This window comes from Marmota marmota, unplaced genomic scaffold (genome assembly GCF_001458135.2).
Source record: "Marmota marmota marmota unplaced genomic scaffold, marMar, whole genome shotgun sequence".
In the NCBI taxonomy this organism is placed as follows: domain Eukaryota; kingdom Metazoa; phylum Chordata; class Mammalia; order Rodentia; family Sciuridae; genus Marmota; species Marmota marmota.
In genome coordinates this window covers 6393382-6412312 of record NW_026000170.1, presented here as the reverse complement: position 1 = coordinate 6412312, position 18931 = coordinate 6393382, and the positions used below count along the sequence as shown (strand labels likewise).

The 18931-nt window shown below is 37.6% G+C and overlaps 1 protein-coding gene across 4 annotated transcripts in view; it reads right to left on the bottom strand.

Moving 5' to 3' along the window:
- Positions 1–18931, bottom strand: part of Ctnna2 (catenin alpha 2) — a 992415-nt gene that overhangs the window by 57529 nt on the left and 915955 nt on the right. For all 4 annotated transcript variants that reach the window (XM_048787429.1, XM_015499866.2, XM_048787430.1 and 1 more), the window contains exons 13-14: positions 17606–17757; positions 7721–7834 (exon numbers count right to left, since the gene is read on the bottom strand). In XM_048787429.1, the coding sequence (XP_048643386.1) occupies positions 7721–7834; positions 17606–17757 (266 nt within the window). The remainder of the gene's footprint in view (positions 1–7720; positions 7835–17605; positions 17758–18931) is intronic.

Genomic DNA, 18931 nt, shown 5'->3' with positions numbered 1-18931 from the left:
AAATAAAATACTTGGGAATCAACCTAACAAAAGGGGTGAAATATTTATACAATGAAAACTACAGAACCCTAAAGAGAGAGATAGAAGTAGATCTTAGAAGATGGAAAAATGTACCCTGTTCATGGATAGGCAGAACTAACATCATCAAAATTGCGATATTACCCAAAGTTCTCTACAGGTTTAATGCGATGCCAATCAAAATCCCAACGGCATTTCTTGTATAAATAGATAAAGCAATCATGAAATTCATATGGAAAAATAAAAGACCCAGAATAGCAAAAGCAATTCTAAGCAGGAAGTGTGAATCAGGCAGTATAGCGATACCAGATCTCAAACTATACTACAGAGCAATAGTAACAAAAACAGCATGGTACTGGTACCAAAACAGGCAGGTGGACCAATGGTACAGAATAGAGGACACAGAGACCAATCCACAATATTACAACTTTCTTATATTTGATAAAGGGGCTAAAAGCATGCAATAGAGGAAGGATAGCATCTTCAACAAATGGTGCTGGGAAAACTGGAAATCCATATGCAACAAAATGAAGCTGAACCCCTTTCTCCCGCCATCACAAAAGTTAACTCAAAATGGATCAAGGAGCTTGATATCAAATCAGAGACTCTGCGCCTGATAGAAGAAAAAGTTGGCTCCAATCTACATATTGTGGGGTCGGGCTCTAAATTCCTTAATAGGACGCCCATAGCCCAAGAGTTAATAACTAGAATCAAGAAATGGGACTTACTTAAACTCTCAGCAAGAGAAACAATAAGAGAAGTAAATAGGGAGCCTACATCCTGGGAACAAATCTTTACTCCTCACACTTCAGATAGAGCCCTAATTTCCAGAATATACAAAGAACTCAAAAAATTAAACAATAAGATAACAAATAACCCAATCAACAAATGGGCCAAGGACCTGAACAGACACTTCTCCGAGGAGGACATAGAATCAATCAATAAGTATATGAAAAAATGCTCACCATCTCTAGCAGTCAGAGAAATGCAAATCAAAACCACCCTAAGATACCATCTCACTCCAGTAAGATTGGCAGCCATTAGGAAGTCAAACAACAACAAGTGCTGGCGAGGATGTGGGGAAAAGGGTACACTTGTACATTGCTGGTGGGACTGCAGATTGGTGCAGCCAATTTGGAAAGCAGTATGGAGATTTCTTGGAAAGCTGGGAATGGAGCCACCATTTGACCCAGCTATTCCCCTTCTTGGTCTATTCCCTAAAGACCTAAAAAGAGCATGCTACAGGGACACTGCTACATCGATGTTCATAGCAGCACAATTCACAATAGCAAGACTGTGGAACCAACCTAGATGCCCTTCAATAGACGAATGGATAAAAAAAATGTGGCATTTATACACAATGGAGTATTACTCTGCATTAAAAAATGACAAAATCATAGAATTTGCAGGGAAATGGATGGCATTAGAGCAGATTATGCTAAGTGAAGCTAGCCAATCCTTAAAAAACAAATGCCAAATGTCTTCTTTGATATAAGGAGAGCAACTAAGAACAGAGCAGGGAGGAAGAGCATGAGGAAAAGATTAACATTAAACAGAGACGAGTGGTGGGAGGGAAAGGGAGAGAGAAGGGAAATTGCATGGAAATGGAAGGAAACCCTCAATGTTATATGAAATCAAATATAAGAGGTTGTGAGGGGAAAGGGGGGGAAAACAAGGGAGAGAACTGAACAACAACAGATGAGGTAGAGAGGGAAGATGGGAGGGGAGGGGAGGGGGGATAGTAGGGGATAGGAAAGGCAGCAGAATACAACAGTCTCAAATATGGCATTATGTAAAAATGTGAATGTGTAACTTATGTGATTCTGCAATTTGTATTTGGGGTAAAAATGGGAGTTCATAACTCACTTGAATCAAATGTATGAAAGATGATATGTCATGAGCTTTGTAATGTTTTGAACAACCAATAAAAAAAATTAAAAAACAAAAAAAAAGAAAAATATTTAAGGTCTTTTTTGTATGCTTTAAAAAGATGTATAATATACAAAAGAGTTTGTCATAAGCTCACATTTTTGGTACAACATTAATAACAAGGCAGTCATTCCATTGGATTTCAATAGGCTTAGATATGAAGAAGTTAAATGTACACTTTTTTTTTCCTTTGAAGCTTCCCTATTTGATGTCCTAAAACTCTCCTAGACTCATTTGTCCTCCATATATAAAAGAGCTGATCATTTTATTTAGATGGCACAGGTCCTTAAAAACAAACAAACACACAAAAAAAACACAACAGACTAGTGGCAGACTCAACACTCAACATTCAGTCCCCAGATGGAAAACAATGTACCTTTCATTATCCCAAAAGGTTAATCTGTGCATGGAAGGGTGTACATTTTTCTGTCAACTACAGCACTTGAGTTTCCAATGCACAATTTAGTGCTTGGATATTATCTGCCTTGCCTTGCTCTCTCATTAATTTCTAGTAAAGCCCTGCTCCTGGCTTCTCTCTCCTTTCTTAAGGTACAGACCTTCATATCCTGCTCGGCCCAGAAACCCAATAAATACCTTTTGATTGACTGCTTAAACATTTTCCAACTCACTGCATCAACATAATTCAAGAGGAATTGCCAGAAATGACAAGCATTTTTAAGGACACAAGTCTGAAGGAAAACTGGCCCTTTCAAAGCAGATTCGGACAGGAAGATGTTATTTTGACTGTAGGGGTACTCGACCCACATAATGCACTTAATGATGTGTGACTTGGGTGCAAGTGTCATTACATTTGTTTCTGCTTATGTAGCTATCAATGATCTGGAGTATTTTCCTAAATATTCTTAAAATGCTCTTGGCTTTTAAAAATTCATAATTGACCTTTTCTGAAACTGGAATTTAAAAAAAGGTTATCTATAAACAGTAGATCACAAACTGCAAAATTTGCAAGTTAATCAAATTAAAATTCAACACATGAGTTTTAATTAGGTCTTATCAATGTAACTCAGCAGTTTGAAATGTTAACACATTAAAGCTGTTGTAATGTGAAAAAAAATATACAGGCTGGCCACATTAAAATCAAATTCAATACAAAATATATAACATGCAATTGTTCATTTCCTCAAACTAAGGGAACATGAGAGAAATTATTTTCATAGCCAAGGGGAAAGGAGACAAATCAGCTTTTCTGTTTGTGTGATGTGATCACCGGGGCAGTCTGAGAGTTTCTGCTGCTTCCATCCATTCCAACCTTGTTCTCCAGATTGTTGATCTGGCTGAGCTGGGGCTCAAATTGGGGGCATCAGAGATTCAAATCCACATGCACTGCTACCCTTCACCCCAGGTTCCCAGGCTTTCCTCTGAACAGTCAACCATCTGTTTTGATTAATGTAATAAACTCTATCTGTTAAAATGAAAGAAGAAATCACTGATACAAGCCAGCAAACATTCAAATAGATCTAAATCTCCAGTTGAACCTAAATCTCCAGGGGCATTTGATACAGTTATTTTTCCAATCTCTGGGAGAAAAATAACTTTTGAAGTGTATGGGTCCCAAACTGGCTAGGCTTCCCTACTTAAATACAGAGTAAAGAGTCTAATATTAAGCCTTCAAGTACAAGAATTTTTTTATTAAAAAATGATTAAAGGGGCTAAAACCACAATGAGCCCACTTTTACTCACTTAGTTTTAAAGCATGAAAACAAATATAAGTAGTTAAAAAGTGGGTCATTTGACTGGAATTAGTGTCAGGCTAGAAAATGAAGTGAATCAGAAAATTGAGGTAACTTTCCCACTAATTCAAATAAAAACCCCCATGATTGCCTGAATTATCCAACTTTTTTAGGCAAAATTACTTGCCAGCCTTCTAATGAATGACTATCTCAAGCTAGAAGCGTCATCATCATCACCAGCTTAATAATCTCAGCACAGTTATATGACACATCCTGTGTGGTTCCTTATATAATGTGGTTCTCCTAATGGTATTTGGAGGCAGAAAGCTGTGCATCATCCCTCTATATGCAAAGAGCTGAGGCATACAGAGGTTAAGAGAGTGACCTCAAAATTGCACAAATTTACCAGGCACATATTTTTAAATCAGATCTATATGACTCCAGATAATACATTCTGTTGCCAAGGTTAAGTGTCCCAAAGTGTCACTGACCAGTTTTAACTACATCCGCCTGTGAAGAAAAGGTTTATGTCACATATAAGCCGGGCTCAGTGGCACACACTTATAATCCCAGCAGCTTGGGAGGATTGTGAGTTCAAAAGCCAGCCTAAGCAACGGGAGGCGCTAAGCAACTCAGTGAAAACCTGTGTCTAAATAAAATACAAAATAGGGCTGGGTATGTGACTCAGTGGACAAGTACCCCTGAGTTCAGTCCCTGGTACCCACTCTCCCCCTGAAAAAGATGGCACATCTAGGATCAGAGGGCAAGATAACCTTCATGAATTATCAGATTGCTGTCATCATTACCTATTCCCATTTCTTCTCTTGCACCCCCTTAAAAGGTAGATATTTCAGACACCATGTAACCCAGCTATCCCATTCCTTGGTATTTATAGAAAAAAAACTAAAATCAGCACACTACAGTGATATATGCATAACAATGTTTGTAGCAGCACAATTCAAATTAGCCAAGTTATGGAACTTGTCTAGGTGCCAGTCAACTGAAAAATAAATGAAGAAAATGTGGTATATATACACAATGGAGTTTTACTCAACCATGAAGAAGAATGAAATTATGTCATTTGCTGGTAAATAGATGGAACTGGAAAACATTAGCTAAGTGAAATAAGCCAGACTCAGAAAGTCAAGGGGCAAATGTTTTCTCTCAAACGTGGAAAATGGAGAGAAATGGGGGGAAAAGAAATAAAAAGGGGGATCTCATGAAAATAGAAGGGAGACCAATAAAGTAGAGAAAGGGGATTGAGAGGAGGGTGAAGAACCAAGGGCATGGAGGAGGACTAGGGAACAAAAATCAATCAAATTTTGCTACAACCATGTACGACTATAGCACAGTGAATACAGCTTTTACATATAATTATCATGCATTAATTAAAATAATGATAATAATAATAATGGAAGGGGGGCACATATAGTAGAATAAGTAGATCAGGGAAGGGAGGAGAGAAGGGAAAGGCGAGGCACAGGGGAATGAATTGATCAAAATAAGTTATGTGCATGTACAAATAAGGCATAAGGATTCCCACTATCATGTAGAATTATGCACCAATAAGAGAAATGATTTTTTAAAAATGTAGATGAACAATAGACAAGGACATACAAGGGAAATAAGAAATACTCTAATTCCAGAATTTGACAGCAATGTTGAGGAGGATATAAAAAAATGTATTTCCCACTTTAACCTCCTTTTAGATTAATTTATCATTTACAAAAAGGAAGAATTTCTCTGAACGAGAACACAAAATAGGACCATTAACATGGAGGAATGGCTGCTGAGAAGAGCTAATGCCTCTTTTCAAAGACAAAGTTTGCCTCCTTCACAATTTTGAACAGCTTATCACACTTTGCTGGTCAAAAGTTCGACCATCTATCATCTCAGCAATTCAATGCACCCTCTTATTTCCAACTTAAGAGCCATAATTCTACTTCTCCGATTTGTCATCATATAATTACAGGCTAAAGTAGGCTGACTCAATAAGTAATGCTGTCTGCTGCAAGTTAATCACATGGACCACGTGACGGATCTCAAAGACAAATTTGCAAGTACTACATTATACAAGTACTTTGTTCTTACTATCTTGGGCCATGTTCATAATTCATGCTGCAAAAACTTTCAAAAAAAGAGGATGGTGTGAAAAATGATAAAGGGGGGCATCTAAATTTTGTTCCCATCCATGATCATTGACTATGTCTAATGTAAATAGTATGCATGAAAGAGAGGTATACTGAAACTCTTTTCTTCCTTGTAAAAAGTGAATTAATCTTTCCATTTTGAACAGATGGTGATTAAAAAACATACATAAGAAATGTGCACTATATCTTGATCTTTGAGAAAACTTATTTGTGGAACCAGGCAAGTGTCCATACCAACTTGCAATCAGTCAATGAAATTAACTTTGAATTGATTAATGTTTGGATGAATTACTCAAACTCCCCTTTTGTCATTGAGATAAAAATGCTGTTTTTACTTAATTTTGAAGAAGAGTTTCTTTGATTAATTAATTAGCTTGATGTTGTGCCAACATAGCCTCAAAAGATTCCTACTTAATGACCTTCCCAATTTTTAACATTCTAGAGAAGACTGAATAGTCTGCAAGGAATTTTCAAAGTAGGAGGCTCTGGGCCCATTTATGAACCTTCTATTGCTGCCATCCCATGTGATCAGAGGTATTTCTTTTATGAAGATTAATAAGTATCAGAGTGTCTTTTACTGAGCACTTACTACATGGCAAATATTGTGCCTATTTATTTCATACTCAAAGAAATCCTATCACATAAGTCTTTTAATCACATTTTATAGAGGATGGGTCTCAAACTCCATGAATTCAAGCAATGTGTAACTCTGAGCATGGTCCTAATTGTATGTTTTATAATCCAAGTTCAAATCTATTAAAATCACTGTGTCTTTGATGTTCTGACTTTTATATTCACATTTGTCCTATCAATATGTGTCCATATTTTCTGGGCCATTTGATGGCTGGGTGAGACTATCAGATCATAAAGCACATATATGAAATGTAGTGTTAGGTACAAAGTCTTTCTTGATTCAGCATCTCCTTTGAGTCCTCTTCATTTTAATCTCTGATTGGTTGTTTCCTATTTTGCTTATTAGACAATTCCCAAAGTAGAATGAGCTTTCTAGGGTCTCCAAATCTCTTACCATCTCTTTCTCAATCTCATGCTTCCTCTTCAATAAGTAAAACTTAACACAGATAATTAGAGTATCTAATTCTCAGTTATACTATAATTTGTTTATTTTTACTCAATGGAAACTGAGACCTTAAAGAGAGGGAACTATCACTCTTTTTCACAATGCCTAGGGATTTTATCACTCATTACCTGCCTAGATTACTTATTTCTACTCTGCAAAAGATACAGGTAATCTGACTGATCCAACTCTAGGATCCTCTTTGGACCTTCGTGATGGTAGACCATAACCTGGAGCACTCAAATGTCTGTTGCTTCCTGCTCTATGCCTTACATTGGCATGTTTCTACTAAGTCTGTGGAATTTCTTTTTCTATCACGTGGCAAAGGATCTACCCTGGCAATAGGTAGGTATTAAAAATTAAATTTCTTTCTCTACTTGATGGCCTTAAACCAATGTGGTCTTGAATAACATAGAACTTTAGCCACAATATTAAGCAATGTCCTGGCCAATAACAGAGTGGTACCTGATTGACCTGCTGCCACTACTACTTGTGTTTTTAATAAACCTGGCAATATCACTCAGGAAAATGGTGACTGTGCAAGACAAAATATGAGCATTACAGTGTCCCCTGTCTTTTAACTATCTAATTATGGCCCTCATCCCCAGTTAAATCCACTATACACATTAGAATTTGCTTTGCTACAAGAGAAAGAGGAGGGTGAGAATGAATCAAGAGCCATGGGGGTTGTTTTCACTGAATTGAATGTGAATTGCTAACAGACCACCCTAGACAAGAACACAGATTTCTGGGCTGGGAATCTCTTGGGTCACAATTCCTGAAATTTAGAAATATCCTCAAACCATTTTGGTGAACACAGTCCTGTGCTGTGTTCAAAGTCCTGAATGTCCACTCACCCGTGCACTCTGCCCTGCAATGAGCTGGTCATCCTCTGTCTGAACGCTTGTCCGGCTACGCACGTCGTAATCTTCCTGCTCGAAGTCAGAATCATCTTCTAGTTCTTCTGGGGTCTAAATATTAAGAAGAAAAAAATGTTACAAAAATTTGAATTTAAAATCTATAAACTTCACCCACATCCACACACTTTTTCATTGCAAAAGCTAAACTAGCCTCCAGGAAGCAGCTTACAGCTTCTTACATATAGTACAGCCCTGTGGGTGGCTATCAGCTGGAACAGAGTCAGAAAAAAATCATGCTGCCCTAATTTACTTGCTTTAAAAAGTTTATTTTCTTTATTATTTCCTCCTGCAGGTGTAGCAAGTCTAAGTTTGACTCTTCACATGACGTGATTTCTAATTTTGAGAAGAGTTTTATTTTTGTATTAATTCTACCCATCCAAATCTATGATAAGATAGAAAATGAGAACCAATAAAAAAAGTTACGACTATACTTCTTCTACAATGCCCTATTTGGTCCATCCCATCTCTTCAGCTCTCAATGGGCAAAAGGATCAACCATCTCCAGGCCAATGGCTTGACCTGGTGAAACATCTGGATTGCTCACTAAGCCATCAGAAGCAGAGGTTCAAGTATAGTCTTCAGTCAGTGCCGGAGTCTGGCTGGGCACAAAATCACAAGCCACTCAGGACAATGTTGCCTGAGCAAACTCTCACATCTCTCAGCTCCCTCCTCTGTAAATGCATGTTAATAGTAGCCACCTCTATGACTGTTGTGAAGATAAATGATGTATTCTCTATAGAGTATCTGGCATATAGTAGACATTTAAAAAAATCCTTGCTATCATTATTACTTAGGTATTCAAAATAAATTCATTCAATAAATATTTTTAAAGTGAAGCTAGCACTTTCTACACATTCACTAAGGATTAAAAAACTCACATATAATGTCAATTTCAATCAGATCAGCACAGTGTAATAGGGATCATTCTGTATTTAGAGATGAGAAGAACAATGTTTGAAGTGGTTTCAGCAATGGGTCCCATGTCCCTAAAGTAGTTAACAGAACCAGCATTTAGCTCTAAATAGCCAAGTGTGTCTAACTTCAAACACACTCTTCTTTATTAATTTTTGTAATTGTTGTTTTTACACACTACAACTTAGGCAAGAACTGGAGCTATAAAATGGTATGAAAGGAGAAGAGATCCTTTCCAATCCCATAGTCTGTGTTGAGGAGAAAGATATGGAAGAATCCACAAGCCAAGCCAAAACAACAAACAAAAACAAAAACAAAAAATCCTCCCCATCTTTAATGGCAGTAATACTAGATACATTGCATTAAATGGTACCATATGACTGTCACTATTTTCTCTAAGTGCTTTATTCACACTAACTCATGAAGTTTCCTGAACACTCCTATGAAGTAGACATGGTTTTCTCCATTTTATAGGCAGGTAAACTGAGGCATAAGAGGTTATAACGTGTACAAAGACTTCTAAATGAGTGGATTTGAGGCATCCACCCTAATGCTCTGTTGACTCTATGAGGAAAAGCTCAGGACATGATAAAGATGGAGCACAAAAAGAGAGGACACCAGTGTGAGGTTCTTAAATCCGCTGTCACCCATGAACTTCCACTTGACTGGAGCAGGGCCACCTTCCAGGGCTCTGTCCTTGAAAAGAACAGAACAGACCACAAGCTGTACTGATGATGCAGCTGCCCATTCCTCATCCAAAAGGCCACATTTTTTTTTATTCTGTTGATTTCTTTGGCTACCTCAGTGTAATTAATCAGATGTGGTTATTGATGAAGCCTCGAGATTGGTCAGACAGGCGTAAAATGGGGTCCTTTGTGCCAATATCACATTATGCCTAGAAATTTTTCCATGTTTTGGCATTATCACTTTTATTTTTCCTTTTCTCTATCAACCTTATTAACATTCAGTCAGTCATCTACACGTGTTCCATTTTCTTTTATAGGAATATTAAGAGATTGGGAGGAGAAAGAGGTTCTGTTCTATTCTATTAATATTCCATTAATACAATCAGGGGTGGGGTAAGCAGAACCTCGTTCAAATAACTGGTTGTATTTTTATTGTGGACCGAGAGTATCCTGGGATCATTCCTCACTCTTCTGGAATTGTACTGTGAAACAATTACAGCAAGTTGGTAAATTCTACTGACAGATGACATGACAAGATTACAAGCACTTTTTATCATTAGTTCTTAAAAGGAGGAGAAAAGTTAAAAAGAAAACCTCAATAAAAAAAAAACCCTGCAGAATGTGACAGTGCTGAAAATGTGATAGTACTGAGTCCAAACATTTCAGTGAGCTGTGCATTTTACGAGACAAGTCAATGACAAACACAACCTGGCAGTATAAGGCTAATAATGATAAGCTCTGATTCAAGTGACCACAGCCCAAGAACCAAAATAAAGAAAAATTCTTAAATGAAAAAAATAATAACCTGGATGTGGACCCAGGGGACCTGAGTGATTTGGGCCTAACTTTGCCACTCATAAGCTGTAAGTCTTTGCCAAGTCACTTAGTTTTGCTGCTTCTGAGTCTTACATAAAATGGAGATTACAATTGTTATTGCTTTGCCTACCCCACGGGACTCCTAAACTCAGATGTATATGAAAATGCTTTCCAAACTATAAAACTAAACTAAATTTACAAATGATGGTGATCATTAGTATGCTTAATAAAACAACACATAATAACCACAGCAATAATAATAGTAGCAATTATTTTTACCCACTATGGGACAGATTTTCAGCTACAGGTTTTAATCCTTACAATGATTTAATGAATAAATTTAAACCCTTTTTGTTCTTGGTGGTGGTGGTAATGGTGTGTGTGTGTGTATGTGTGTATGTGTGTGTGTGTGTGTGTGTGTGTGTGTGTGTATGATTTGTGTGTTTGGTGCTAGGAATGGAGCCCAGAGCCTTACACATGCTAGGCAAATGTTCTACCAATGAGGTATATCCTCATCCCTTTTTTAAAATTTTATTTTGAGACAGGGCCTTAGTAAATTGCCCTGTCTGGCCTTGAATTTATAATCCTCCTGCCTCAGACTCCCAAGTAGCTGGGACTACATCCAGCTTAATCCCCATTTGCCAGATGAATGAACAGGCTCGGGGTCTTTAAGCAAAATTTCCAAGGTGTCACACATCAAGAGGCAGAAATGAGGAACAAGCTGAGGGTTCCAGAGCCTATATGCTCTTAACCATCACAAATACCATCAGGTAAACAGAAGAGTTTAAAATATTTTCATGTGTCTTAAACATGCAGCAAATCCATCCAGGTCATTCATACAAATGGTTCTGTGCTCATGTCGCTTGTGAACTAAGTACTAATGTGTGTCCTAGTCATGCCTTTGTTTTTCAAATTGTTGGATTTTAAAAGTATAAGTGTAATTTTTCAGTTGGTCAAGGACTTCCATAAATTAAAGGAGACAGTAAATTAGAAAGGGGGCCTCAAAGAGATCACACTTATAGTATTAGACAGACTGATAAAGTAAAAAAGTCAACAAAAGGTATAGCACACAGGAATAGAGGCTAGAGACTAAGGGCCAAGGTCAGTTCTACACTCGGGTGCTCCCAGGGGAGCCTTTCACAGAAAACAAATATGACTTGGGGGTCTACTCCTGGTTCCCTGGTTCTACTACCATCTAACTGTTCAGCTGTGAAAGTGGGTCTCATCTGTAAAGTAGCACAAAGCATTCAGCCTCCAAATTATCTCCTGTCTAAATCAATAAGATTAACTTGTGCCCATTACCGAGGCCCAAGGAGATGATGGGATTTAATCACATCATCAGTTCACTGCCTCTGGTGCTCCATCTCTATAACACCTCTATTCAGAAGCAAAACAAGAGCATGCTGAAAGATTCAGAATCCTTTCACCTGAACATGTGAGTAAAATGTAATAAGGATCATTGAAGAAAAGCTCACATGTATATGAGAGTTTCATTGAAAGAAATATAGAAAATATAGTTGGCAGGTGATTTGAGGTGATACAAAAGATTTTCCAACAGAGCTCTACACCACTAAAATGGGAGGCGAACGAAAAACTAAAATTAGAGATCTAAAGCAAATATGTGAAACTTTCCTCAGTCAATTGGCCAACAGCATCTGGAACTTAGATTACTCTGGAAACCTCCTAACCGCTCTCCCTACTTTGACCCTAACCAGAGTAGCCAGAGTGCTCCTTTTAAGAACTGAATTACATCATGTTATTTACCACTCAGAGACTCCGATGGCACCCGTCTCATTCAGTGTAGTCCTCAGGCCGCCAGAGCTTCCAACTCCAGACTTTGCACTTGCTGTTCTGTTCCCTCTTTCTGAAATATGCACCCTCCAACTACCTTGTGTCTCCTTCCCTTCTCCTCCAGGTCTCTTCTCAAAATGTCAATCATTTACCATCCTCCATAAAATCCATGCCTACCCATGTTCTGTCTCCTTTATACCATCCTGGTTTTCACTATGGCACAATATTTGGCATTAAATATGTTTTTTTTTTTAATTCCCTGTCTCCTACCAAAGGAATCTAAATTTCTAAATTCCATGAAGATTGGGATTTTTGTCTACTTTGTTTGCCTCTGCATATAGGGCAGCTCTAACAGCGTGGGACATCCTGTAAGCATTCGACAAAAACTTCATAAATGAATGATCAGACTGAATTACCACTTTAAAAAAACATCATATTAAATTAGTTCTAATTAATTAAGAAAACAAAACTAGGAACTTATGAGAGCATGTTGATTAGCTAGGTTATAACCATTTTACACTAAGTAAAATTTTTTCACATACGTGAAAGTTTCTAAAATCTTTTCAACCTTTTATTTTCAACTTATGACAAACACCCTGGCTCCAATTTTGATAATATTGTGGACTTACTGAACAAATTCTGTTTAGTTGGATCATTATATAAGCTTCCTCCCTGAAGGATGAGGAAAAGACTTGATTCTTGGGAACCTACTAAGTGTTATATCTGTGATAGTTCTTTATTAGCTCAGTATATTTGTGTCCATTGGCAGCTAAGGAAACTAAACTACAGAGAAGGCAATTAGTATGCTGATGACCCAAAATTAGTTAAGCCATAAATTTCAAACTTTACTGTTTCATGACATCCTCATGGTCTCAGTAATGTTTTTATAGTGCGTTAACTCTAAAAATAAATAAAAAATAAAAATCCTGAATAGTTCTTTTAATTAAGCAGTTTAGTACAAGCAATTTACCCATCTTTGTAACCTAACAACTAACGCTGCATACTTTTCAAACCAGAGAAATCAAATGGACAGCAACTGACTCTTGGGATTGATTTTAAACACAGTGGTCACCATATACTCAGTTTCACAAACATACCACATCATAAAAAGCAATGTGCCATCTAATGCCTGAACCATAAACTACTTCCAGCCAACATTTTGCACAGATTCTAAGAGGCATCTGTATATTATATTCAACTCTAAAATGTCTTGCAGCACTCCAGGGGACATTGATTGGCACACAGTTTGGGAGATGTAAAATTGAACTACAGTCTTTTTCTCAGAACACTATCCCAGGCCCTATCATTTCTTTGGCCTGCCTTTGAAAATATCATATATAACTAAATTAATGGGTTCCAATGATAAAAGTGTAGTGAAGAGACACCATTGTAGACTTTCCTGGGTCATTGTCGTGAGGAGCAAATCCTATTTTGTAGAATACAGGTTTTCTGATACTAGGACATTCCCACCTTCTACCCCACCTACTCACCTTAGTTTCCAAAATTAAATGTTTAACTCTGTCTTTTAAATATATATGTGGTCCTCATTACTTGAAGATTTGCTATTGGTGGATTTGCCTCCTCACTACAATTAATTTGTAATACACAAAATTAATGTTCATGGTGCTTTCGTAGTTATTCCCAGACATGCGAGAGAAAGTGAAAAAATAAAAATAAAAAAATAACTCACCTAATGTGTATGTTCCCAGCTAAAGCCAAACAACATAGTGCTCTGCCTTCTTAGCTAAGCTCCCTTGCTGTGACTAAGTATTGCTTTCATGATCTATTTAGGGCCACACTTTTTGTGCTTTTGACTTCTATGTGACAAATGGTCCCTAAAAGTAATGCTGAGTTATTGTCTAGTGTCCCCATGTGTAAGGGGACTGTGATGTGCGTCACAGAGAAACCCCCTGTGTCATTCAAATATGAGTTAGTGCAGGGCCTTGTGGCACATGCCTGTAATCTTAGCAACTTGGGAGGTTCAGGCAGAAATACTGCAAGTTTAAAGCCATTCTCAGCTATTTAGCACGACTCTATCTCAAAATAAAAAATAAAAAAGAACTGGGGATCTAGCTCAGGAGTAAAGTACCCCTGGGTTCAATGCCCAGTACCAAAAAAAAAAAAAAAAGAGAGAGAGAGAGAGAGAGAGAGAGAGAGTCAGTGATAGTGACCCTGATTTAATATTTATGCATCAACAATATATAAAGAAGTTGTCTTTAAACCAAAGTACACATGAAACAAGGCCATGTGTTGGTCAGGTGGTGAAAATGTGACCAGAGGCTCACGGGAACCTAACTCTGTATTTCCCCTAGGAGCAATAGTTTAGTATTCGTTAATTCAGTGTTTGGTGAATTTACAGAACTTAACTCCTGCAGATGATGAGAACTGACAGCATATTGGTCTGCCAGAATTGCCTACTCATTTTTCCACTACCTTATGAGGATCATCAGAAAATTCCCATGCATCTGACAGATCACAGAAGGTAAATCTCATCAAGGCACAAACAAAAAAATAGAATCAAGAGGTGGAAGAGTAGACCTGCTCCAGGAGAGATGTAGGGTCCTGAAAGGTGAGGCTGAACACGGGAAGGGCAAGCACTGCCTACTGTCGAGAGTTGCCTGGAGCTGGCTTGGAGCACTCAGATACCGACATCACCATTAAATATGTATTGATTGCTGAGAGGCAAGGTGATGGGGAGTTTGACCCTTCAAGGTCCTTTCTGCATCTGCCTTTGTTTTTTTAAAAAGATTTCTTTCTTTTTAAAAGTATAATCAAGACTTGGGGAAGGGGCACAGTCAGGTTTGCTGAGCAAGAAAGAGTTCCTACTCATCTCACTGTGTTTCTCTTCTAACTTTATACATTGGGATTTTTTTTAAGTACTGTACACTTCATAATTATATTCAAAGAAGAAACCAAGAAATTATTTAAGTACAAAATGAAACCATTCAAGTGTTGAACGGATAGCAATTTTTTAAAATAACAATTTGTACATACTGTATATTTCTCTCTTCCTAAATTTTAAGTGGTGTGAAATCCTTCTGATCAACTCACTTGAAATGTTGAGATGGAGGAATGACACTTCATGTGACAACGATATGGCATTTTATCTAAAATTGTGTTTTTTTACAGCTCATGAATGAATAAATGAATGATGTCTATAAATTTCCCAGCTTCTCAGATAAATGGTTGTCACAAAAATCTGAAGGCTAACAAAGCAGAAAAATGGCAAAAGAGGGAATATGTCTTGAGGATTGTAGTGGGGTTTAGTGCCGAATGCTTTCAAAGCATAACTCTCATGGTCTATTACCTTATTTCACAAGTTAGTAGGTAATGGGGAAAATGATCTAATTTGTTAGGGGCTTAAAAGGCTCCAATTCTTACATCTTTTTTTTCTCTGACACCTTCCTATCTTCCAAGACATCTCTCCCCACTTGAAAACACACACACACACACACACACACACACACAGTATTAGGCCCTATGCCAAACAAAGCAACATAATGAAAAGAAAGAGGGAGAGAGGAAAAAAAAAAAAGACAGCTGTTCCTTTCCCAAATTTCACAGTCTAGAGAAAGTAATAGACATAAAAGGAAATGGTATAATAAATACTATCACAGGCAGAAATAGGTATAGGTCGTTAAAAGATAGGGTAATTATTGTGAAGGGTAAAATGTGGAGAGAGGACATTCAAACCAGGCCTTGAAAGATGATAAGAGCTTCACAGGCTTAAGAAGGGCAAGTGAAAAGCACAGGTCCCCAAATTCCAAATTTGAATTCCATGTGTTTTAGTATAATTAATACTGCCTGATACAGTTTATCTACTGGGAGCTTTGGGGATGGATCTGAAATTCTTATGAAAGAGACTTCTATTTAATATGAAAGCAGGTATACTGATCTAAAGGTGAGAGGAGAAGATGGTATTTGGACTCTGAAGTGGCAGAGCTGGTGATGCTTCAGCAGGAGCATGGAGGTCAATAAAGGTCTAATTCTAGATCTTTCTAGCCTGCTCTACTCCAGGCTGCTGGGATTGCTTCAGAAATGCTGTAGTCCAAGGGAACTGTGCCTAATGAGTTCAAGGACATCAGGGATTGGAGAAGAATCAGCACCACCTATGAAATCCTCAAAGAACTTGGATTATGTTGCCCAGAGGGGACAATATTTCATAGATTGTTCTCGAAATACCTGAGGGACTACATGCAATGACCTAGGTGGCTGCTGCAGTACAAGTAGGGTTTTTTGTTTGGTTTTGAAAAGGGGGTGTTGACTTAGATGCTGAATGATTCCTAAGTGTGCTAGACAGATACCTGGTGGTTTCAGTGATCAGTGACAGAGACAACAGGAGGTTGAGGGTGAGGACAGAGTCAAGGACTGCCTCATGCAGTGTCAGACACTACCTACGTGGAGCTAGAGAGCGCTTTAAATGTGACCAAGGCAACACGTTGAAATACTGGGCTAAATAAAATATGTGATTAAAGTTATAATTAGTGACACTTGTTACTCTTTTCTAAATGTGTATACTAGGAAATTTTCAATTAAAAAATGTGGGTCCCAGGGGCTGTGGATGTGGCTCAGTGGTAGCGTACTTGCCTAGCATGTGTGAGACACTGGGTTCAATTCTCAGCACCACATATAAATAAGAAATAAATAAAGGTCTATCAACAACTAAAAACTTAAAATTAAAAAAAAATGTGGGTCCTGTGTATTTCGGTCAGATATCATGCTCTTGGAGTTAGGACAGCAGAAGTCCCCTTCCCATGTAAATGATAATAGTTATAAAAGTATCTGTCATTGAAGCTTCTGCATATGTACTTTGAAGAAAGGGTCCTATGGCTAATAAAATTTTTTGTTTGATTATTCTAAATCTAAGGTAAGGTAAGGAGAAAAAATAAGGAAGGGAAAAAAATAAGGTAAGGAGGAAAAATCTTTCAATGCAATATTATGCAGAAGTTAAATGGAATGAGGTAAACTGTCTTAGATTAAGGCATATTTTAGGTAAACAAAGCAAACTTTGTTAAGAGCTTAAATGTCAATTATTTTATATATATATATATTATATATATATGTTATATAATATATTTTTATATATTTTTTCTAGTTCTATGTCTATATATATTTACTTCAGTTATGATTTGGAAGACACACCTGACAATACAAGTTTTCGGTGGGCAGTTAGTTGTGTGCTGGTGGAGAATTGATGTGAAGCAATTTATAATGCTTGCATTATTTTTTTTATAAGGAGAATGTAGTTGTCTATGAGAATAATGCTACTATACTAACACTAATACACTGAGTAATCTTTACTTCTTTATAGTCCATGAGCCTTGTAGGAAGAGAGTGTTAGTAAGGGGCAATTGAAAAGTACCTGGGTTACTCCTCAGTTGGAATTAAATTTAGGAAATGCATGCAAGAAGCAGGAAGGGCATAAGGCTGCAGGATATTCAGTGCCTATCTGGGCTTGCTGGAATCACTTATTCCTTTTTAAGTAAAGGGTCCACCTGGTCTAAGTAAGGAGCCAAGCAATTTACCAGGTTGCAGTGAGTAATTAAAAAGTGAAGATGACACTTGGGATCCCTACTAGAAACTCAGATCAGCTCTGTGTTACAGAGGCCTCACATACCCTGATCATCAGCACAGCCTTTCTGATGTCCCGAACACCATCATACACCAGGCGAGAGGCATCGATGAATTCATTCTCCTCAAATGGTTGAGGGACGTTGGCACTCAGGGCTTCAATGGCAACCTCGACTTGTTCAGCAAAGCGTGGCATCACTGGGATAAACAGAGAGAAAAGCAGTAGATGAGGCAATCTTCTCTCATTGCAGCCCTTGGGCAAGGTGGTAGACCTTGCCAGCCAGATGGGGTTGGTCCAATTTAGTCATCTTTGTGGCACTTACCTCTGTGTGGCAAATAAAATGTACACCATGCATGGTGATGTTTACAAAAATGAAAACTTTTATAACCCATCCAAGGTAGTGTGGTGTAGCATAGGAATATAAAGTACATGTTATGCTAACCTGAGCAGAATTCCACTTCTGCTGGTTACCAACTGTGAAATCTTGGCCAAGTTTCCTTAGCCCTTCTCAACCTGCTTTTCTATAAAATGTAGTAAGATCTTGTGCCTGGATTCAGTGGGATAGTGCATACAAAAGCTGGATGGGATCTAGCCCATAAGAAGTATCAATAAACATTTAACTAATATGAGAAATTATAGTCATAACCGGTAAACAGCTGGTCTTAACCCACATGGCTTCACAACAGCATGCAAATGAAATGACCCAATACATTTCATTTTTTTGTTGGAAATGCAGAAATTGAGACATGGTGGTGGGAGATGGGATTGAACGGAGGCTATGAAGGACTCATAAGAAGAAAGAGGAAAAAGACAGCAGAGACCAGCAGGAAGACCCATTGAGAGAAAACCAATGGACTTAAAGGAAAATTTTCCCATTTTGCCAGGATCATTTTGATGTGAAATAAAATTTGCATATAAGTTTTTAGAATGATGACACCTCTTTCTTCTCACAGGGACACCTTCAACTCCCACTGGAGATTTGCAGAAAATAAACTTAGTGGAAAGTCTGTAATACTTCCACTGACGACTTAAAAATTGCTGCTGATTCACTGTTTCCTGAAAATTGTAATTCTATTTTCTCAGCTGTTACCTTGTAACAACCAATTAGGAAACAAAAGCCAAAAGTACGATTCATTTTATTTACAAGGACAATAAAACAGAAACATCATCCATCTATTCCTGTTTCTGAATCTTCAGGCCTCATTCCCTCTTGACACTCATTTTCATGCTCTGCGGAAACTTTATGCATCCATTTTAATACTGGTGTGAGAAATTCTGCTAAATTACTCTACTCTTTAGGGGAAGAGTGTTCAAGATAAAACATCCTAAGAAAAGTGTGTTTCTACCAAAAAAAGTCAAATGTAAAAAAAA